This window comes from Camellia sinensis, chromosome 6, assembly GCF_055761805.1.
Source record: "Camellia sinensis isolate YWXY chromosome 6, ASM5576180v1, whole genome shotgun sequence".
In the NCBI taxonomy this organism is placed as follows: Eukaryota; Viridiplantae; Streptophyta; class Magnoliopsida; order Ericales; family Theaceae; genus Camellia; species Camellia sinensis.
This window is the reverse complement of record NC_138966.1, coordinates 140829697-140852509: the sequence shown is the minus strand read 5'-3', so window position 1 is coordinate 140852509 and position 22813 is coordinate 140829697. Positions and strand designations below refer to the sequence as shown.

The 22813-nt window shown below is 31.4% G+C and overlaps 3 protein-coding genes across 3 annotated transcripts; 2 read left to right on the top strand and 1 right to left on the bottom strand.

Moving 5' to 3' along the window:
* Nucleotides 1-668: 668 nt before the first annotated feature.
* LOC145792535 (uncharacterized) lies at nt 669-1851 on the top strand. The gene is made up of 2 exons (XM_082873204.1): nt 669-1125; nt 1201-1851. The coding sequence occupies exons 1-2, from the start codon at nt 1054-1056 to the stop codon at nt 1849-1851; spliced, it is 723 nt and encodes a 240-aa protein (XP_082729330.1). The 5' UTR covers nt 669-1053.
* Nucleotides 1852-2548: 697 nt separating this feature from the next.
* On the top strand, nt 2549-3619 carry LOC145792929 (uncharacterized). The gene is made up of 3 exons (XM_082874925.1): nt 2549-3040; nt 3120-3209; nt 3307-3619. The coding sequence occupies exons 1-3, from the start codon at nt 2876-2878 to the stop codon at nt 3412-3414; spliced, it is 363 nt and encodes a 120-aa protein (XP_082731051.1). The 5' UTR covers nt 2549-2875; the 3' UTR covers nt 3415-3619.
* A 3925-nt stretch (nt 3620-7544) lies between these two features.
* On the bottom strand, nt 7545-16328 carry LOC114265907 (cysteine synthase, chloroplastic/chromoplastic). The gene is made up of 10 exons (XM_028206769.2): nt 15904-16328; nt 14631-14740; nt 14064-14121; nt 13276-13539; nt 11987-12124; nt 11716-11767; nt 11522-11601; nt 10261-10320; nt 9657-9737; nt 7545-7906 (listed from the first exon to the last, which is right to left on the bottom strand). The coding sequence occupies exons 1-10, from the start codon at nt 16120-16122 to the stop codon at nt 7814-7816; spliced, it is 1155 nt and encodes a 384-aa protein (XP_028062570.2). The 5' UTR covers nt 16123-16328; the 3' UTR covers nt 7545-7813.
* Between the last annotated feature and the right edge of the window lie 6485 nt (nt 16329-22813).

Genomic DNA, 22813 nt, shown 5'->3' with positions numbered 1-22813 from the left:
TATCTTTTATGAATTGCCATATTGGGAGCACAATCTAATAAGACACAACCTCGATGTGATGCATATAGAGAAGAATGTTTGTGACAATGTGTTGTGGACAATATTAGGGGTTGCAGGAAAATCGAAGGATGGTGTTAATGCTCGGCGTGATTTACAAGATATGAATATTAGAAAACCCCTACATTTGCAGTTAAGAGGGTCGAATAAAGCCTATTTACCACCAGCACAATTCACGATGACCAAGGATGAGAAAGATTTGTTCTTGAAAGTGTTGAAGGAAGTAAGAGTTCCCGACGGGTATTCATCCAATATATCACGTCGTGTGCGCTTACATGATAGAAGCATTGGGGGTCTTAAGAGCCACGATAGTCATATTCTGATGCAACAACTTATTCCATTGGCTATTCGCAGATCGTTACCGAAGAATGTAATTGAACCCTTGATTGAATTGAGCAATTTCTTTAGACAATTGTGTTCGAAAGTGAATCGTGCGACGGATTTGCAATATATTAAAGATCGTATCGCTGTAACACTTTGTCATCTAGAGAAAATATTTCCTCCGAGTTTTTTTGATATAATGGAGCACTTGCCTATACATCTAGCTGATGAAGCGTTATTGGGTGGAGCGATTCAGTTTCGATGGATGTATCCAATTGAGAGGTATCTTCTTACTTTGAAGCAATACGTGCGTAATAGAGCTCGTCCTGAAGGATCAATTGCTAAAGGATATCTTATGGAAGAATGCATGAATTTTTGTGCACAATATCTCAGTGATGTGGAAACCAAATCTAGTCGACCCGTGAGGAACTATAGTGGTGCTGATAATTTGGGTCATGCTACTGGTGAAAACACAAGCTTTTATCTTGATAATACTTCTTGGGTACAAGCTCATCGGTACATCTTATGCAATACAAGCGCGGTTCAACCATTCATAAAGTAGGTTAAGTCACTTACTCAATATTTTATTATGTTTTATTGAAATTTCAACTAAAATTTTTGTATGGCTAAAATTTCAATCTACACAGCAAACACCTTGAAGTACTTAAGCTCAAAATGCCTCGTGTCGACGATCATCAACTTCGGCGTGAACATTTTGAAACTTTTCACATTTGGTTCAAGGAACATGTATGTATTTAACTCTATAGATTCTAGTTACTTAAGTCGATCTACATTTTAAATTTTACATTTCGTGTTAAATAGGTCCAAACTTTGCGAAGGACTACTGATGTCATACTTTCTGAAGAGATTATTCTATTGGCAAATGGTCCTCATAACCTGGCAAGGAGGTTCAACGGGTATATACTGAATGGGTTTCGGTATCGAGTAAAGGCCATGGATGATCGTCGAGCCACACAAAATTGTGGTGTAGCTTTGAAGGCAGATACCATAAGTTATGCTAGTCGAAAAGACAAGAATCCTCGTCTGGGGTCTGTGTACTATTATGGACAATTGACAGATATTGTTGAGATTCGATATTCCAATGAGAAGAAACATGTGTTGTTTAAGTGTGATTGGATTGACAACATTCACGGAAAGAAAGAAGATGTCTTCAATTTTACGTTGGTGAACTTCAATCATTTGTTGTACCGAGATGATCGAATTACCAATGAACCTTTCATCTTGGCGTCCCAAGCAGAGCAAGTTTGGTATGTTGCAGACCCGTTACAACCAGACTGGCAAGTCGTGGTGAAGATGTCTCAAAGAGGTTTATTTGATATGAGTTCAACTGATCCACAAATCGAGCCATACATGAGCCAACAATTGGAAGAAAATATAATGCTTCGTGATGAAGAAGTTGGTTGGGTGAGGGAAGCCGCAGAAGGGGAAACAGTTGATGTTCAAATAGGCTGATATGTAATCAACATTAGTAATTCAATTAAGGCCAAGGTTGTAGTTAATCATCAATTTCTTAATTTACTTTGTCTTTGTAATTGTATTAGTTTAATTCATGTCATATTATAGTTGATGACAAACCATTGTCTATGTTTCTAATGTCAATTAATGTTATATTGCTTGCAGATTATTATGGGAAGGAAGAGGAAGCCTGATCATCCCCGGCGCATGATGTCTGATGTGCTACATAACAGGACATCAGTAGCACCACCATTAGAGGAGGCATCACATCGGGCAGCATCGGAGGGGCCATTAGTGCCACCACCATCTGAGGGGCCATTACCACCGTATCGACCACCATCAGTGGCACCACAACAGCTACCATGTACTCGGCCTCCACGCCTACCATCGGTGCGTCCACCATCAATGGCACCACAGCAGCTATCATCATCAGCTTATGAGCCATCCGCAGGTATTTAAATTTGCTTTGATTTGCATGAAAATTATTTACACATACATTTATTTATGCTCATTATATATAACTTGTTTATTCTCATTGTATTTTGCAGACCCTTCGACTTCTTCACAGCCCACATCAGGTTTATTTGATATGATTTGTATTTACATTTGGTTGTTACCATTGCATATTGTTTATTATTATTGTATATCGCAGGTCATGTTAGTTCTTCATCAACCTCGACTAGGCATGGTAGAGGATGTGCCAAGGGCATTAAAGAGTGGGGTACTGGTAAAAAGCTGCACATACAATTTGATGGAAATTACTGCCCAATAGGAGATAACGTGGCCAAGTTAACTACTCAACTTGGCATTATTGTCCGGAATGGTAACATTGTTCCTCTTACTTTTGTTGACTAGAACAGTGTGCCTGATGATATTGTTGATGCTATCTGGAAGGATGTGAAGGTAAAAGTATATTTTTGTCCACAAATTCGAATTCCAAATTTGTGTTATACTTAGCCTTAAACTTTGTGTTTTATAGGACAATTTGAATATATGTCCAGAGGAGTACAAGCCAATCTGCATGAAAAACTGCAACAGCATATGGAAGGATCACAAGAACAAGCTTAAGGCTAAGTATTTCAAGCCTAGAAGCTCCGATCCTAATCTGAAGGATGATGTTCCTATGAACGTTGTGCCAAGCCAGTGGGAACAACTTGTAGAGTATTGGCGTACTTCCGATGCTGAGGTATACAATTACGTTATATTTATGATATGTAAACATACAAATCATATTTACATACTTACATTTGTTGAACTTGTTATAGAAAATTGCAAGTAGGAACGCTAAAAATCGGCGAGCTCACGGCATAGCTCATACCACAGGGCGTACTACTTTCTCTCAGATACGGCATGAGGTTTACATTTTATTGTTTTATTTTTCTATATAAATAAACATTGTATATTTGCAAATTATTTGGATTCTAATTTTCATATTTCTAAAAAAAAATGTAGATGACCAGTAAGGGGGAGTCTACTGATAAGATGAATGTTTGGCTTATGACACGTAGAGTAGATGACCCAGAGGTTATCCAGACCTTGGTAGTTTCCAAACACCTTTGATTGTATTTAAAGTTTATTTTTTGTGTGTCAACCATTTTAATTTCGTGTATACTTGTGTGTCTTATTCAATACAGGATGAGTTTAATCGTCAACTCTCTATGCTACCTGAGGATGGTCGGACTTTGGAGGCTAGGAATGCCATTTTCCATGAGTTGATAGGTCATGACAGACATGGATATTGTCGCACATACGGGAGAATCGTGCCTCGGAGAGTGGTGGGAGAAGACGGGGCTCGCATCGGGTTCCCGGTTTGGGAGTTAGAGTCGGATTTCACTTTAGGCAAACTACTTCTTTAAGAAACTTGAATTCGAGGCGTTATATTTTTCTATAATTAAAATATTAACACATTTTATGGTTTTTAATTATTTTTATCTTGTTTTTTTCAGATCTTTCCGGAGTAGCAGTTGGCTTTTTCTGGAATGCGGGCGTATCAAGATTATGACCAATTTTTGTTTTTGTAACCCACGAACGAATGAAGACGAAAACTTTTGATTTTGATTTTGATTTATGTTATTTAAATTTGGGAGCAACATTATGTATGTATTATGCGACGTTATGTAGTGGCATAATTTTTATTGTTATGAATTTTTATTTATGTATTGCTATGAATGGAACAAGATTATTAATTTTCATTATTTGTCAATTTTTGTTTATGTACGTATTTATATTATTCTGTAATTTTTCAATTTTTTATACTTATTTTTTATCTAATACAGGTTATTTTAATTTTTTTAATAATTTATCAGCAGGGTTTTTTTTTTTTTTTTTTTTGAGACGGGAGAAGAACCCGTCGCAAAAACCATTAATAGGCTTTTGCGACGGTACCAACACAGTCGCAAAAGCTGTCTTGTTGAATGTAGAGGACACCTTTAGCGACGGTAAACTGTGCCGTCGCCAATACTTATAAGATGCCAGAGCCTTTAACGACGGTAATGTTCCCGTCTCAAAAAGTCCCGTCTCAAAAACTCACTTTTTGCGACGGGAATTACGTGCCGTCGCGAAAAGTGATTTTTTCCCCATTATTTGCGACGGGAAAAATGCCGTCGCAAAAAACATACCTTACCGTCGCAGAAACTAATGGCGACGGTACTTACCGTCGCGAAAGGTCTTTTGCAACCCCATCTGTCGCGACCCCTCCTACCGTCGCAAAAAACCAGATTACCATCGCAAAAGGTATTAGCGACGGCCGCTTACCGTCGCAAAAAACAAATTTTTTTGTAGTGTAAAGAACACATCACCTCTTTGGACCCATCCCAAAAGACGTATGAGCCCCACTCAAATTTGGGCTCAAAAGTAACCCAAAATAAGCCTATGAAAACCATAATTTCCAAAATCAACTCCATTGTTTTTTTGGGAAAAAAAATAGCCTCATGAATATTCACCAATTTCGTAAGCAACTCCATTATTTGTTTAGAAAAAAATAGAATACATGGTTGGTTCCTCTGTCGTTGACATAGTATGTTACTTCTATTGGCTTCATAATGTTGAATTTATGCATATATACATCTATATATATATACTTATAGTTACAAATAAAGAAAGACTGATAGCACAAATGTTCTTTTTATTCTATTCTTTTCTCCCTGGAATTTTTTTCTCACATTGTTACAGAGGTTTCTCATTGAAAAAGCCAATTTACTCAATAGCCTTTCCTCTCTATTTTTCCCTTCTACTTATCAGTCTGCTGCTTATTTATGCAAATATAAACACAATATTAGAAACTTCTGATTATTTGATTTAAACTACCAAAATATATATATGAAGAATGTACATGTCAATATAGTTGGGCCCACAATAAATATTTTCATTTGCCGGTGTCCTAATTTATTTTATAGGATTTATTGTACTAACATTTACATTCTTAATTTAATTTTGTGTATGTAAATTTAATTATATATTTAACACAATTTTTTATTTTTATTTTTAAAAATGGCCCTTATTTTTTATTTTTTATTTTTTTAATTATATATTGATAATTTTAGTTGTTTTTTAGTTTGTTCAAGATATTTTAAATTTTAACAGATATGATGTTTTGGTCAATAAATTTCAATTACAGTAAATCAAAAATTATTAGTGTATTTGTTACATTTTATTTATTCTATGATTAAATCATATTGTTTATCAATAGATCTATTTAGTTGTAATTGTCTCATCATGTCATGTCATGTCTATGTTATATCCTAGCCTAGGCATACTTCATTCATGTGTACAATTTGAAACTTGTACAATTTAGATACTCAGTGATTTGAATTGGCCTATCAGGATGGGTTTCTACAATTATTAGAAACATATATTTCACGGAAGTGATGGGATTGATCGAGGCGGTAGTCTTTAAACAATGTGAATGGATGTTTGAGATTGTTTGTCATGATAGTTATGTGCAATATTATGAATCTGTCAATGACTTGAGAGGTTGAACAATTCAAGTATTTTTTGTCGGGGTGTACACGGATCGGATTAGTTCAGTTTTAAAGTAAATTAGGAATCAAACTATTTTTTACGATTTTAAAAAAATTGGAACTGTAACCGGACCAAAATTGAACCATAGAAACAGGTTTGGTTCGCAGTTTTAAGAATTTTATATAACAATAAATATGATATCCATTTTATGATCGTAGACAAATTAATAATAATTAGTTTGGTTAGAGTTTATTAATTTTACAATGATGACTAGTGTTCAAATTTTAGAAGAAACATTTTATGTTGGTTAGACTTTATTAATTTTACAATGATGACTAGTGTTCAAATTTTAGAAGAAACATTTTATGTTTTAAATTTTTTATATAAAAATATAAAAAATAATAAACAAATATGTTACGGTCCGGTTCGGTTTGGAACCGCAACCAAAGCCTTGGAACCGAGAATCGGATCAATTTGAATGGTTCCACCATTTTCAGAACCAGAACTATAACTAAAAAACCAGATTAAACCAACGGTTTAGACAGAATTGAATCGGCTTATCGATTCTACGGATTTTTTTGAACACTATAAATAGTAATTCACAATTAGTTGAATGAATAATATTGTTGCTAAATGTGTTCTCATAATTTATTGATAAGATCTTAGTTTGAATGAATAATATTCTTGCTAAATGTGTTCTCATAATTTATTGATAAGATCTTTGCTACAACAATAATGGTTGTGATCCTTTCTCACAGGTGAGCAGTAGAGTTTGAATTGATCTTACAATTTGGTCACAAAGTAGACTGTAACCAATTTACCTTCATTTTGGGCTTACAGTCCCACCTTTGAAATTTAATCTCATACATTTTTGTAAAAATTAGAAGTTGAAATTGCTAATCAATTATTTGTTTTTAATTGATTTTTTTTAAAAAAAAAAAACAATATGTAAATCAATTGATATATCACGTGGCATCCTCCCTGATATCTTAAAACATACCAAAATGATGAAATGAAAAAGATCTAAATCAAGTCCTCCTCGATGTGATTTGGCAAAACATATATGTTTACATGATTTAATATTTACAATTTTCTCTATTTTAGCGTATGTCAGGGTGTAACAAAAAAAATTCGGAACACAAGGCTAAAATAGGGAAAAAAAATACTCTAGGATTTAACTAAAAAAATTATTAAATTTAAAGGTTAATTTATTCATTTTTATACAAGGTGACTACCCATAGCATTTTCATCCAAAATTGCACAGAAGTCTGGTTTGAAAGTACATTGGAAAAAAATTCAAACATTAAGAGAGAAGGTGAAAAAGCATACTTTCAAACAGATTAATGTAAAAGTATATTGAAAGATGAAGTATCTTAAAAGCTAAAGGGAATAAAGTATAATTTACTCATTATTTAATTTTTTAAAAGTAAAATAAATTATGCAACATCACTATTTGAGTCTTTAATTTCTTCCAATATTTCAATATTCAATTAACAAAATATCCAGTCAAAAAGAATAAAAATTTTCACATGAGAATATGAAATTAGACATTTACTTGGTCTCCAATTGAAAAACAAAGCAACAATCAACCATTAGATTATAATGTTTATGTTCATTCAAATAGTATGCCATGTGCAACCCTATAAAGTCATGACCTTTAATATCATGCAAAAAATGTCAATGGTGCAATCCCACTATGTTTATGTTTATTCAAATAAAATTGATCCTTGTAGAGCAAAGTTAATCCATTTTCTATTGAAACAAACAAACAAAAACAAAGGCAAGTGATATTCACAATTTTTCAGTGACTGAAAATCAATTGCCACAGTTCCATTCACCATTCGAAACCAATCACCATTATTAACAAATTGAACATGAGGTCATACATGTTGTATAGACCTAATCTTTGAAATTATTTGCATAATTTGAGCTCAGAAAGTAAAATTTTTGGAAAGAAACAAAAGAATAACAAAAAGACGTCTCGACTTGAAAAACTTTTTCAAGGCTCAGGTTGCATTTTCTCACACTCTTCTCGTATTGATTGGAAAAGAACCGAGGACAAATATCGTTCACCGAAGCTCGGAAAAACAACCTGCAAGCATTTAAAGATCTCAAATGTTGTTATTTCAGAGTCAAAGTGCAGAATCCACTATTCACAACATTTGCAATTGGTGTTGGCTCATTAATGAGAAGAAACGATGTTTAGAAATGCCATTCAATAACTAATATTTATTATAGTTTGTTATTTATAATTCCAGAAATTCACTTCAGTTGCTAGAAATTCACTACATTGGGATTTCAAGTTGAAGATCTCAATGTTGTTTAGTTGTCCATTGAACATGTATAACTTCAAATTATACATTTATGAGGCTGGTGCACATTAATTTCATTGATCAACTACCTTATCGTTTTTTTCTTCTTCCTTTTTATTATTATTATTAATTTTTTATTTTTTATTTTTTTTTTGTAATTTTCATATGATGACTGGAGGAAATTAATCATAATATGAGAAAAATAATGGTGAGAGTTGAGGAATAAGTTCTAAAGTACTTAACAAAAAAAAAAAAAAATTGAATGAAATGAATGAAATATCAAGAAGCTAAAGGTGACTCCAATTGAGGTCATGATGGAAATGAAAGTTATCTTAGGTGGTTTGTGACCTGCAACAGAACCTATGGAAGCAGAGTAATAAAGATGGGTAATTTGAAATCAAATTGAAGATGCAACAATGGCAAGAGGAAGGCCACAAAACATGGGTCATGGTGGTGAAAAAGCAGAAATGGCCAATGGTCGGAGTTCTAACTGAGGTACAGCCCTAGAAAGTTGAATGGAAAAACAAGTAGTTGTTGGCCTGTGATAGGATTATGAATTTGTGTAGGGATTTGAAAAGAGAAAGGAAAAGACAAGAAAAATGAAAAAAATAAAATAAAAATAGCTTATATTTTATTCACATTTCCCTTACCTTTTTTTTTCTCTTTTCAAATTCTTATCCAAATCCAAGATCCAAACCAAGGTTTTGAAAAGTGGTTGCAGTTGCCGTAACGGTTGCGATAACATGGTAGCAGTTGTGAGGTGTAAAGGCCGTAACGCAACAGTTACGATAACCGGAACCGTGATTTTTTTTATTTTTCACACAATTTGAAGAAAACTTACTGATACACATATTTTTTTTTTTTCAAAATCAGATTTATTAAGGTTTAAAATAAATTTTGATCAAATTTTATTAATTTTTAAGTATAATCTAATATATTTCATATTTATAAATCACTATAAAAGGAGCATTTTACATTTTATTTCAATAGTTAATGATTTTAAGAATAATTGATTTTAAATATTTACAAATTATTTTTTACCAATACTTAAACTAACTGAATAAAAAATATTCACAATTATTAAATAAAATGATAATAAAATAAAATTTGTGCCATAAATTTTAAAAAAAAAAAAACTATAAAGAAAAAAAACTCATATAAAATTTTTTTTTTGGGTTTGGATCACTAGAGTATTAGTTCTTTTTTTGTAAACTTTTATTTATTTTTATTTTTATTTTTTTATGGAAAAAAAAGCTATTTAGAATATTGTAAAATGGTGTAACGGTGTCTAACGGACCATTACAGCCGCTATGGTATCGCTACGGCCGTTATGTAACACCAAAACGGCCGTTACACGTGAATTTCCATCACACCGCTATAGTGGCCGTAACAGGTGGCGGTAACCACCACAACCGTTACGTAATGGCGTTACGTAACGGTTGCAATTGCTTTTTAAAACCTTGATCCAAACACAGCCTAACAAATTAAGAACAGATATTGATGAAGGGGCACAAATACAAATATACATACCGCAATAAGCTTTCCCGCATTCTCAGGTCTCTTTCCAACTTTGAGCGCAGCGGCTGCTGCTGCTCCAGAAGAAATTCCAACCTGATAAGAAAATGAAGAGGATAGTCACAGATATGATTTAGGGCAGATACACATGTAAATATATAATTACACATTCATGGATATGCATGTACGTATACAGAAAAAATAAAATTAAAATTAAAAACTGTTGAACACCGCTATCTGCGGCTGAAGCACTCGAGAAATTGCATATACAACAACATAAACACCATGACCCTACTTCCCATTGTAAAGACTGCACATGTTTATCACCTGGAAATATCAACTAACTTATTTTAGCAAATATTAATTCATCTAAACTAAACTATTTCCACCTATTCTAGGGTCTGAGTAAATTTGATAAGTCTTATCATACTACTGCAACTAATATTGCTTATAGCCATTTTCCTGATGACAATAGTTGATTTTGTGTTTAGTCTTCAATTTTTTTTTTTTCCCCCTTTTTTAAGACACAGATATTGAAAACAGAAGAAGAAAGCATCTCTGATCTAACGTTTCCTCTCAAATTATAGTAATGGTTTAAAAATTAACAAGAAATACTAACCAACAAGCCCTCCTGGAGTGCCAGCTGCTTTGCAGTTTCTACAGCTTCGTCACTGGATATCTGAAAGAATTAGCATACCACGATAAATAACACACGGTAAACAGAAAAACATGGCAACCTAATACAAGTATGACAAATATAGAAAAGAATTTGAACAAGATTGTGGGATATTCATACATAGACAAGCAAATTCATATTCCCGAAAAGAGTGACTACCTCACTCCATTCCGTTCACAAAGGCCAACTAGACAAAAACAAGAGTAGAAAACAATTTTATTAGGCCTATTGTTACTACAACAATAGAAAAGTAAAAGAACAAATCAACATTTCTGCTTATGACCATAGGAAATATTTTGTATAAGCGGCCAATGCATCATACATGTTACCACTGCATCACTCGGAAGAATGCATGAAAGCCAAATTCTTACACTAATATGTTGTAGTTGTTCCCCTGGTGCAAATTATGCACCAGAATTTATCCCAAAGTATATCGAGTTTATTGGTCAGAAAAGGCTGCCATTTGTGCATAGATCAACTTCCACAAAATGCTGCTACATTGAGTTTGGAAACACAAATATCCAAACAAAATGTTGGCCACATATGTGCCACAGAAGTCAGCATCTTCTGTTTGGTTGAGTTTCGGAATTTGTTTTCTACAAAATCTCAAAAACTAGTTTTTTTGTGTGTGTGTGTGTGTGTGTGTGTGTGTGTGTGGGGGGGGGGGGGGGGGGGGTGGAGGATTATTTTCATATGGTTTTCTCTTTTTGAGGTGAAAAATAATTTTAGAAATTTCAAAAACATTTTTTTAGGCGTTTATTTTTGTCAAACTAGTTTTTAATTTTTCAAAACAAGTTTCAAAAACTCAACCAAACAGCAAAGTCTTTGCTCTTACAGACATGTGCCACAAACAAGTTTTTAAGCTCATCACTGGAATTGCTTTTGCTATTACTATACTGCCAAAATGAATTCCTTTTTAATAGAGAATGGGGTTTAGACCCTGAAATCTACCTCATATTCCATGCTGCCAATATGAGTGAAACATTGTAAAAGAAAAGCACATGAATGAATCAATCAGAACAGACAAAAACACTGGAAGTAAAATCCCATAATTAATCTGTTCACAAATATTAAGTTAATTATAGAGCATTGTTTAACTCAGATGCATAATAAAATATATATGATCCGACCAAAAGAAAAAATATGTAATGGTAAGATAAGACACTGACCGAAACAATATGAAATGGTAAGATAAGACACTGACCGCTATGATTTCATCAACTATAGCTTGATCCAAATTTCTGGGTATAAAACCTGCTCCGATTCCTTGAATTTTGTGAGGACCTGCATTTCAAAATGGCAACAACCAAAACAAGATCCAATTACATTATTTTGAAACAAGATCCAATAACATTGTTTTGAAACAAAATCAAGTAAAAATTTTATCTGCTATCTCACCAGGCTTTCCACCAGAGAGTATGTTGCTTTCTAACGGTTCCAAACCAATAACCTGATACAATATGAAGAGAATGACAAAATAGAAAAAAGCATAAGTAGAAATGGTTGAAAACATTTTCCATGCCATCCAGGACCCTCAAACGTTTGCAAAAAGTTCCAAACTCAGTTTTCCCTCCATCTCATGGGTACTAAGAATGTCATATGTAATGAATATGGAACAAATTTCATAACTAGGTTTGATTTGACTGATTTAAAAGCAAAAAGCACTTACCTTTATGCTAGGATTTTGCTGTTTAAGGAACTGACCAACCCCAGAAATTGTTCCACCAGTGCCGATCCCTGCAATAAAAATGTCCACCTTGCCTCTTGTATCTTCCCAGATCTCTGGACCAGTTGTCTCATAGTGAACCTGCAAAAAAATAATAAATAAAGAGATGAGAAGGTAAATTTAACATAGATTCAAGCGTCTAGGGATGAGAAGGTAACTCATCTTAAAACCTTATTTCTATATTTTGCTTTCTCTTTCCCCCCCATCTCTTCCCGAATTTTAACTTGGTATTAGAGCTTCCAATCAAATTCAATCACACCTTATAAACGCACTGAAATTTGTGAGAAATTATCACACCTTACACGCACTAAAATTTCTGAGAAATTATCATACACTTTCCACACAAGGAAATCGCAACCTGTTGTATTGTTGACGTTCGCGTGAGAGTGCTGAAGTCGGCATGGCATCAACACAATCCTGATGTCAGCGATTGAGATGCATACTGTTTGATTCATTTCTTCATGCTGAGTCCTATGGTGATTCTTATGAAATTTTTTGAAGCCATCTGACAGCATTTTCGATTTTTCAAATGTTTTTCAGAATTTTTTAGTTCATTTCTTTTATCCGTTTACTGGAGAAGTTTTTGTGGTTTGTTCACTTCTTCCCTGGGTGCCGACCTGCCATCCTAGAGGTTTCTAGGAGTGATTTAATCCATGCCATACATTTTTGGGTAGTTTTTGGCTCAACTGGACTTCAGCAATATAGTTTCTATGGCTTGTGTGTGCGTTTGGTTCAATTTTGGCTAATTTGCTCTTATTTTTTCATGTGCCGGCTAGTATGAGTGTTGGGTTGATACTTGTTCAAGGTGTATGACTGTTCGACAACAAGAGAGAGGGAATGCAGGTCGTCTTCCTTACATTGATCGATTGAACGAGGGTTCACAAATTTGTCTACTACAAAGCCAAAGTATATTACTTATAAGCTAATAAGTTATTAGCTTAGTAACAATAACCCTAACTCAAAATAGGAAACTAAACCCTATTACAAAAAGAAAACTAGAATCCCTAAAAAATAAGAAACCAAATATTACTAATATCCTAATTCAACTATAAATAAACATAAAATTATAAAAATGAATAAAACCACCATGCCAAACTTTGAGCTCACACGTCCCACATCAAGACAATTCAATAGTGGTATAAATCTTGGAGCAAGGCTAGAGAAATGACCTTGTAGTGATTCTAGCAGCAACATGGTGCTTGGGAGAGAATAAAAAAATTGCAGCAAAATACCTTTGGATTTGCAGGATTGTCAAATTGTTGCAGCATGTAGGCATTTGGCGTGCTATTCAAAATTTCTTCAGCTTTCTGAACTGCTCCGTTCATCCCCTTAGCAGAATCAGTCAAAACAAGCTCAGCTCCAAAAGCTTTAAAAAGAACCCTTCTTTCTAGACTCATTGAGGCTGGCATTGTCAATATGAGCTTATATCCTTTTGAAGCAGCTATAAATGCAAGTCCAATGCCAGTGTTTCCACTAGTTGGCTCCACCAGAATGCTCTAGATAGAGAGGGGGGGCGGAGGAGATGGGGAAAAAAGAAGAAAATTGTTGCATCAGAATGGTAAACAGGATAAATTTTAATTTTTTTTTTTTTTTTTTTTTTGATAGACAGGATAAATATTAATCTAAACTAAAGTGATTATCAACATATTGAGGACATAACGTACCATACATATTTACAGGAAGCATTTTAAGCCAAGATGAAGAATAACACCACGACGTGTTAAATGCATTCATGCTGTGTTCTACTTCAGATCATTTGTTTACAACAAAAGATATATTATTACTAGGGTTAAAGGTACATTACAGCTGTTGATTTAAGTGTTTATCTGCTGATGGTGCATCAAAAAATTAGTTTCATGGACTCAAATTTTTGTTAAGGCGGCCTATCTATGGAAGGGCTGCCTTAATATACAAGGGCTGCTATTGTCCAAATACAGCAAAAACAAAAGGCAAAGCACATCAAGATTGCACACATCCTTTATACAATACGAGGTAAGGGTTGTATTCATGGTTATGTTACCTTCCCTGGTGTTATAAGACCCCTCTGCTCAGCATCAGTTATCATACTGTGTCCAATCCTGAAACCAAAAAAGAATTGAATACTAAACAAATGCATCCAAGACTTAAACCAACTCTTTTTTTGTTTTTTGCATAGCATTCAAAATCAAAATGAAACATCAAGATATGCTCCTTGCTACAGAAGCATTATGCAGAACCTAAAAGAAAGAAAGCAAACACACAGCAACAAGGAAAATGTACAATTCTATGATTATGTACCTCTGCCCAAGAAGCATTATGATTTTGAGACTCAGTTCATTATATGGTTTTATAATTTTTTTTGTGGGTAGGATTTAAAATCGTGCTAGAGTGGCGGCTATGTTAAAAACAACCATGATCAGATGATAATGACCCAAATAACATAATGACTTTTCTGGTACATATGACAAATTCAAAACTGGGGTCCAAATCACCTGATTGCATGGCTATTTTCAATAAAGATCTTTTATAGAAGCATGCAAGATATGAATACAATCTTTTAAACTTTCATAGATGTTTGGAACACAAACAAAAAATTTGTATATCATACCTGTCCTTGACACTGCAACATGGCTCCATGATCTCAAGCTTGGCGGCTATGTTTGCAACAGACCCCTTTACAATATTATTCAAATACACCATTGGAGTTTTCCCAATAAGCTGTCACCAAACAATCAATCGAAGAAAAATAAATCTAGACGCCCTGATAATAATTATAAACATAACATCCATAAATCTCTTACTTAAAAAAAGAGGGAAAAACTACATGCATAATCCCAATGCAAGTTGACCTTAAACAACACTGAACTTATCAATGAAAACAGTTACTACAATCATTCAAAAAGATCATTCGCATGTTTTATATCATAAAGCTTTAATATTAGCCCAATTACAATGAGATTTTGCACTATAAACCTCCGCCATGCTTCCCATGAGTCATTTTAAACAAAAGTTGATTCTATAAAATTCTTGTAAACATAAACTTAGTACAAAACAATCACAATTCCATGAAGCATAATCATAGCCATAAGCATAAAAGATTACCTTATCCAGGAACCTACAAAATTCATCGAATCATCAAATTCCATTAATCTCTTCTTCCAAGAAAAGAAGAAATATATTTTGCTCATCAATTCAGATTTGCAACCAGTATCCTAATTCACATTTTCATTTATTAACTGAACCTCAAACATAGCCATGATTACAATAAATGAGATTACTGTCGACCTTATGAAGACAACAAAAAAAAAAAAAAAAAGAACTCAAATTTTGTACATCAGAAGACAGTTCTTTGCTTTCTAGCAACTATAGATTTCTAGACCATAGATTTCGTCATCATTACTGGCATAGTTGACCTTATCTAAAATTAAGAAGTACCCACAACTGTTGCAGAATCATAAACATCCATCAAATTTTCTCATCTAAGCAGTACAGTTTTTCAAACCCACACTTTCAAATTAAAATTTCAAAAAAAATAAATAAATAAAATAACCAAACTCCCAATTTCCATAATGTATTCTAAACAATACTAACTTTTTTCAGCTGACTAACATATCAACAGTACTGAAACCGTTTGAAAAGTCTAAAATTCGATAAGATAGCCAATTCACAACCACAATCATTTTTCCAAGTAAAAACAAATAAAATGAAAGCAAACCCCGATTTTGATTTCCATTAATTTTTTAATAAAACACCCAAATCTAAAGTAAAACACTATTCTAACTTCTAAGCAACAACAAAATCAAAATCAAAACTCTAAGAAATAACAACTACCCACTTCACAACTCTTGCGAATTTCAGCAAAAAGGAATTGACTGACTCACCTGAGAGACATCATCGGCAATGTTGAGGCCTTCAATGTCAGTTTGAGGCTTCACAGACACAGCTTTGCAGACTATCGAAGAAGAAGAGACCTTCCCGGAATTGCTGAGGCTCGGATAAGTGAACCCAACGCGAAACCGACTCGGAAATCGAGTTTCGATGCACATCGCTGATTTGGAGTTGCAGATAGAAGTCAAAGACCTGTTGATCAAAGAAGCCATTGTCGTTTCGTCCTCTGCTCGCTGCCAGCTACACTCTCTCTCTCTCTCTCTCTCTCTCTCTCTGTCCTCTCTGTTTCCTTCGCTCTCTCCAAATAGCAACACAACTATTTATCGTTTACTCTCTTTTTCTTTTCTTTTTTTCATTTTTCAGTTTTTATTTTTTATTTTTATTAGGGAATGATGTTGCCAAGGCAAGAGTTTTGCATAAATGCCAACAAAAAAAAAAAAAAACAAATATATATATATATAGAAATTATTAAATTCATAACATTTTTCTTGGATAAATATGGATAAATGAAAGGTGGCTTCTTTTTCTTTTTTTTATCGATACTCTTTTTAAGAGTTTTATTTCATTTGATTCATATTCTTTTTGACTATTTTATTAGATCTTATTTGAGATAAAAATACTAAAACACCCTCAATCTTTTATGCCCCTATTAATGTTGATATTTAATGTTGACTGTCGTTGTGTTTTGGTAGTTCTCATGGATTAGAATGTTGACTGTCATTATACTCATATTAATTTAAAATAAATTTTTATCATTGTGTTGTCAATTATATGATGTGAATATTCACATCAAGTAATTGAAATGAATATTGACATCATCATATTCACATTAATTTAAAATAATTTTTATCATTGCGTTATCAATTACATGATGTGAATATTTATATTAAAACATACGAATATGAATGTTTACATCACTACATTAGATAAGAGAGAATGTTCACATCACTATATGTTGTCAATTAAAAATGTGATGAATGTTATTTTTAATGCATTGCCAATTAAAAATAAGAAGATTCACACGTTGTGAACGTTGACATCAAATGAGAGAGAATGTTTACATTATTTTTAATGTGTTGTCAATTAAAAATATATTCACATCATATAATAATATAAAATAATAATATCAATGTTATTTAATTTATGTATAAAATTTCTTATACCTTGGTCCTTTCCCTTCTCTCTCCTTCCCCGGCATTAAATATTAATATTAAATATAAGAGCATAAAAGTCTAAGAAAATAATGTAAATCAAGAAAAAAGACTTTATAAAATAAATGTATAAATACATGGAACTAAGTGGGTTAAAAAATTCTTTTATGAACTTCTTGAGTTAGAATACTTCTAAATGGGAAATATAAAAATTAATTTTAAAGTGAAAATTTCGTAATTAATTATCCTGAACATAATCTTCACTTATGTACCATCATTATCCTCGTCTCTTATTTATATGATTTTCTTTAGGAAAATGTTTTGTGGCCCGAATCTGCTTGTCCCGAATGCCCAAAACGACATCGTTTTAGGCATTCCGTTTTTTTTTCTTTTTTTCTTTTTTTCCACCATTTTTGACCTCTGCAATGCAGAGGAAGAGGGAGAGAAAGAGAGGGAGAGGGAGAGGGAGAGAAAAAGAGAGAGAGGTCGCGTCGCCTGTGCCGATCGCCGCCGATCGCGTCTGCCTTGCCTCAGCCCCTCCTCCTCCATTTTTTAGGCCCCCTCCAGTCCTTCCTCTCCCTCCCCCTCCTCCCCCTCCCCTCTCCTCCCCTCTCCCTCCTTCCCTTCTTCGTCTTCCTCATTTCTTCTGCTGAAAAGAAAAAAAAAAAAAAAAAAATTAGGGGCATTCGGGGCATCCCGTTTTCGGGCCCCCAATCACTACCATTTTTTTTATTATACTTACAACCTTGTTTAATAAAAAGTAACAAATTCTCTATGAATTTCTCAATTACCCATTAATGGAGTAGAATAATTTTGGGATGCAAAAAATTTTAATTGACAAATGTTAAGAATTTATAATACACAATCTTTTAGGCGAATTTTTTTTAAGATCCTTAATATTATGATTTTATAAGATAAAGAATATACAATATTTCATAGTAATTGGAGGCCCTCAACATTTTCAACGAAAAAATGTGATAAAGAGAAATTTTGCCTTGACATGGAAAAATAAGTTTCTATAATTTCACAGAGAAATTTTATTAAGAGAACTTAACTACTAAAAAAAAATATATTGGATGTGTTTGGTTTGTGTTTGTAGAATAGTTTTTGAGATAAAAAAATATAAAAACTTGTTTAGTTTGCCTTTTTCTAAATATTCTCTCTAGAATAACTTTGGATTTTTTTATAGAATAATTTTTGAGATAAAAAGGACAAAAACTTGTTTGGTTTGTCTTTTTTCAAATATTCTTTAATTTTTTTTTGTAGAGTAGTTTTTTGGATAAAAAAGTATAAAAACTTGTTTCAAGTTTGGTTTACCTTTTTGTAGAGTAATTTTTGAGATAAAAATACAAAAACTTGTTTGGTTTGCCTTTTTGGCAAACATGTTTCAAAAGTAATCTTGAAAATTAGATAACCAAACACATTTCTGAGAGTTTTTTTGAGAAAATCTGTTTGGTTTGATTACTCTTAAAAAAGTGTTTGTAGAGTATATTTTCAAAAAAAATCTCTAAAAAAGTGTTAGATCTCTCCTACTACCAAAGTTAAAGAAGGATGTTTCACTAATTTTTCTAACCTTTTATTTCTTGTTGATAAGTTATTGTGACTTCATTTGGGAATTGACATTTTCAAAAAAAAATTGGCTTTTTAGAATTTTTATAAGGTGAAGAAAATTAAAATGTCTATGAATAATAGTTTTAATTGTATTATAAATAGCGAATTAATGAAATGTTTGACTTTTTTCTTGACTTCTAAAATAAATAAATAAAAAAAAAACTTGACTTTTTTTTAACAATTTCATGATTTTTTATAAGAAAAAAAAAATGTAATGTGCTTGGAAATAAATTTTTTTAATCTATATAATTTTTGAATCTTCAACATCTTTTTGTCCTACTAAGATATTTGGATTGTTTAGATTTGTTCAAATTATAAAATAATAGCTGAGATATATTTTTTAAAAAATATCTTACATGTACATTTTTTACTTTCTCGCTTCTCTTTCTTACTTTTTCTTTTTCTCACTTATCATTTCATGATCTCATGATCTCATCTTCCTTCCTCCCTTTTTTTCTTTTTATTTTTTTATTTTCTCCTACTTTTATTTTTTTCTCTATTTTTTTATTTTTTTATTTTCTCCTTTTTATCCACACCATACCTTCAGGTACGGGCATATAGTAGTATAAAAAACGTAAATGATGGATATATATATTTTTTATTGATTTTTACATTTTAAATGATCTTTTATTTTTTTGAAAAAAGTACAAAACAGTGTACCTTTCAAAAAATAATTACATATTCATAAAAATATTTTTATTTTTAATTATTAATATTTATACAATTTATCATTGATTTGTAAAAAAATTTAAAATCTCACTGATTTGATACTTTTCTTATTTTTTTCTAATATTTATTTTTTATTTTTTTAACCCAAAAAATTATGTTGTCAAATAATACCTAAATCTAATTAGGGTAAATTATACAACACCTCTTGAGATTTCTGTTTAATACGGATCATTCTTCACATTTGAAAAATTATACTCACTCCCCTGTTAGATTAAAATGACATATTTGTCTCTTAACCTTTGTACATATAAAATAATATAGATATTTTGTTTATATCATTTCAAGGGAAATAATAATCATCTTATTTGGTTTAACTCATACAAAAATTGAGTTTTTTATTTTTTCATATTTTTTATTTTTACTGATTTTTTTAATATTTTAAGCAATTTTTTTTATTTTTTAGATACACCTAATCTAGATATACTTAAGAAGTATAATATTTTGTGATTTTTTAAATTCACCAAATACAAATATATATATATATATATATATATAAATTCAATGCATTATCTTATTTTATTGTATTTGATAGATTTTTTTTAAAAAAAAATTGTACAAATTTTATACTTTTTAAATATATCTAGATTAAATTGATCTAATTTAGATATAATGGTGAAAATAAATATAAAAAATTATATTCGTATATAAAAATTTATAAAAAAAATATTATGATAGCGATATTGTTATAAATATAAATATGTTTATGAGTTTTTTTTTTTTAAGTAGAATGTCACCATTAAGGTATATCATTGTGTTTGAAAATTCTATATAAAATTTATATTTGTATATTATTATTCAATAAGAAAATGTTTAGGTAAAATTTAATAATAAAAAATTATAGAATGTAGTCATGATAATAAAAAGAAAAATAGTTAGAAAAAGGGCAAGATGATCATTATGAAAATTTTAGAATATGAGATCAATAATTTATGAAATAATTTGTAATGAATTTATAAATCTCAAAAAAAAATATTAATTTTTCAAATATAAAAAGATTTGTATTAAACAAAAAATATCAGGTAAAAGTGTAATTTAGCCATCTCAATTAATTTGAAATGATTAACAATAACTTGGACAGTTGATAACTAGAGATTAAGTGAAAGTCAATGGTCAATGCATGGGGGGCAGTGCTGTCGTGATCACCCACTACACACATTTGATTGGGATAATTTTAAATCAGTTGACATTGAAAAAAATATTTTTAAATTAATGATAAATTTTATAAATATTAAAAAATAAAATTATAAAATTTGTCATCAATTTGTAAATAGTTTTTAAATTTTTCCCTTTCTTATAAATTCTCCTATTTTATATTTGTTGTCATTTTTATTTAAAATTTGTTAGTAAAGAAAAAGGAAATTGCATTGCCTTCTCCTTTGTTCTCTCTCTTTTATCAATTATAATTTCTCCTCAACATGTGATCTCTTATTTATATTAATAAAATAATTAATGATTGTGAAATGATACTTTTAATTTTTTTGAATTGCTCTTGTCAACGGTTAAATGACAAAAAATAATGTGAAAGCCATTAGTATATAAAAAAATGGCACCATTAATGTCATATCATCTTATCTTGCTAACTACATTTTTAAAAGAGAAATATTAGAGGTCATGAAATTTCTTTCATGAAAATGATCATGAAAGATTTGTGACCCTTAAATTACCTTGATTAGTGTGTGGTGCTTTATTCTAAGTGTAATCGAAAGGTCACAAATCTTTCATGATCATTTTCATGAAAGACTTTGCATGATACCTAGCATTGTTGTTTTTAAAATAACCTTGTTTCAATATGTAGTAAGCCAATTAGGTTTCTAGATTTTTTTTTTTCAATTTTTAAAAGTATTTTCAAACATCTACGAATAAGAATTATTATAAAGTTTAGTACATTAACTATTTTTAATGGATAAGAGCATATTTCCAATTACAAATTTTCTTTCTTTCTTTTTTTAACATAATTTCATTAAGGTTTTTTTTGTATGTTACTAGAATGATTGTCAATTAAAATAATCATTTTATCTGAATATTTATTTTTACATTTGATCTATTAAAAAAAAATACACTACTAATGCACGACTTCTTTACAATTGTAAGTAAAGGTCATTTTATTGAGACTAGGAATACCCATTTCATTTAGTTTAACATTCATTTTAGTGAATAAAAAATTATAAATAATAAATAAGGTGCATAGAAAAGAATCTGATTTTTTTATAGAGACAAAATATTTGATGAATTCTACACATTGAACGGTTTAAATTATCAAAACAAGACTCGTGGTAGGCACCACTAGCCCAATAGCACCGTCTAGTCCACACTGGACGACAAGTCTGGCCCATTTGAAATATATTAGAGAAAGCAAACGGATGAATTTAGGCTAGTCAAAAGGATTGAGCATTAAATAAAAATAATTCAATCTAAACTCTCTTTTCAATGAGTTTGAGTGACTTAAGTTGTATTATGTGGATTGGATAAATTAACTTGATCAACTCATTTACTTTATTAAACTCTTTTTCTAATGATGGTATGTGGAGGTAGTGGAATGGTGGTAGAGAAGGTGATGGTGGTGAGGTGGTGTTGGCTATGTTGATGTTGGTGGTGGTAGAGGGGTAGTGTTGGTGATGGAGAGATCACGATATTTCTTTAAATCAAAAATTAAAAATTTGAAACTAATTAGTACCCTAACAATATTATAAATTGTGAAAAATTACTCAAAAAAAGTAATTCAATAAATCGCATTCATTGTGAGTGTAGCTTACGTATCATTAATTTTTAATTTATACCATATGCCTCACTTTCAATATACAATTTTATGGCTTGTGCATTTTTCTTAATACCCAATAGCCAGGGTACTATAGGTTTCCCGTACCAACCTAGGGCTGCTTACAAAGTTGGCAAACTAAGGTCTAGTTTGGGAAGATTGAAAAAAGACAAAAAGTCAAAAAGTCACTATCCTATTTAAGTCACATCATCTTATTTAAGTTACATCACCTCTCTAACACATCACTTCAAACCAAACCCAAACTCAACCCATATTTCATAAAAAGTAAAAAAATGCACTTATTTAGTCTTTTCAAACTAGGCCTAATAATACATTTTAGGATGCCTTCTTCTCTTCTCTTCTCTTCTTTCCTTTTCATTTCACTTTTTTGGTTGGTGTTTTATTAGAAAAAATGCTTGGTCTAAATTTGTTTTTAGTTAACCTAAGTGGACACAATGATGCATCATTCTTCGTCACACTAAAAAAAAGATGAGTATTACACACCTCTCATGTTTTAAAATAGAAAAATATCAATTTTAAGAGGTGCAATTTTATTCTATATTTGGTACAACTTTTTTTTTTTTAATTTTTTTTTGTATCAACCTAACACTCAAAAAAATCACACGTGTCCTGCAATTTGTTTTAGTCTACCTCACT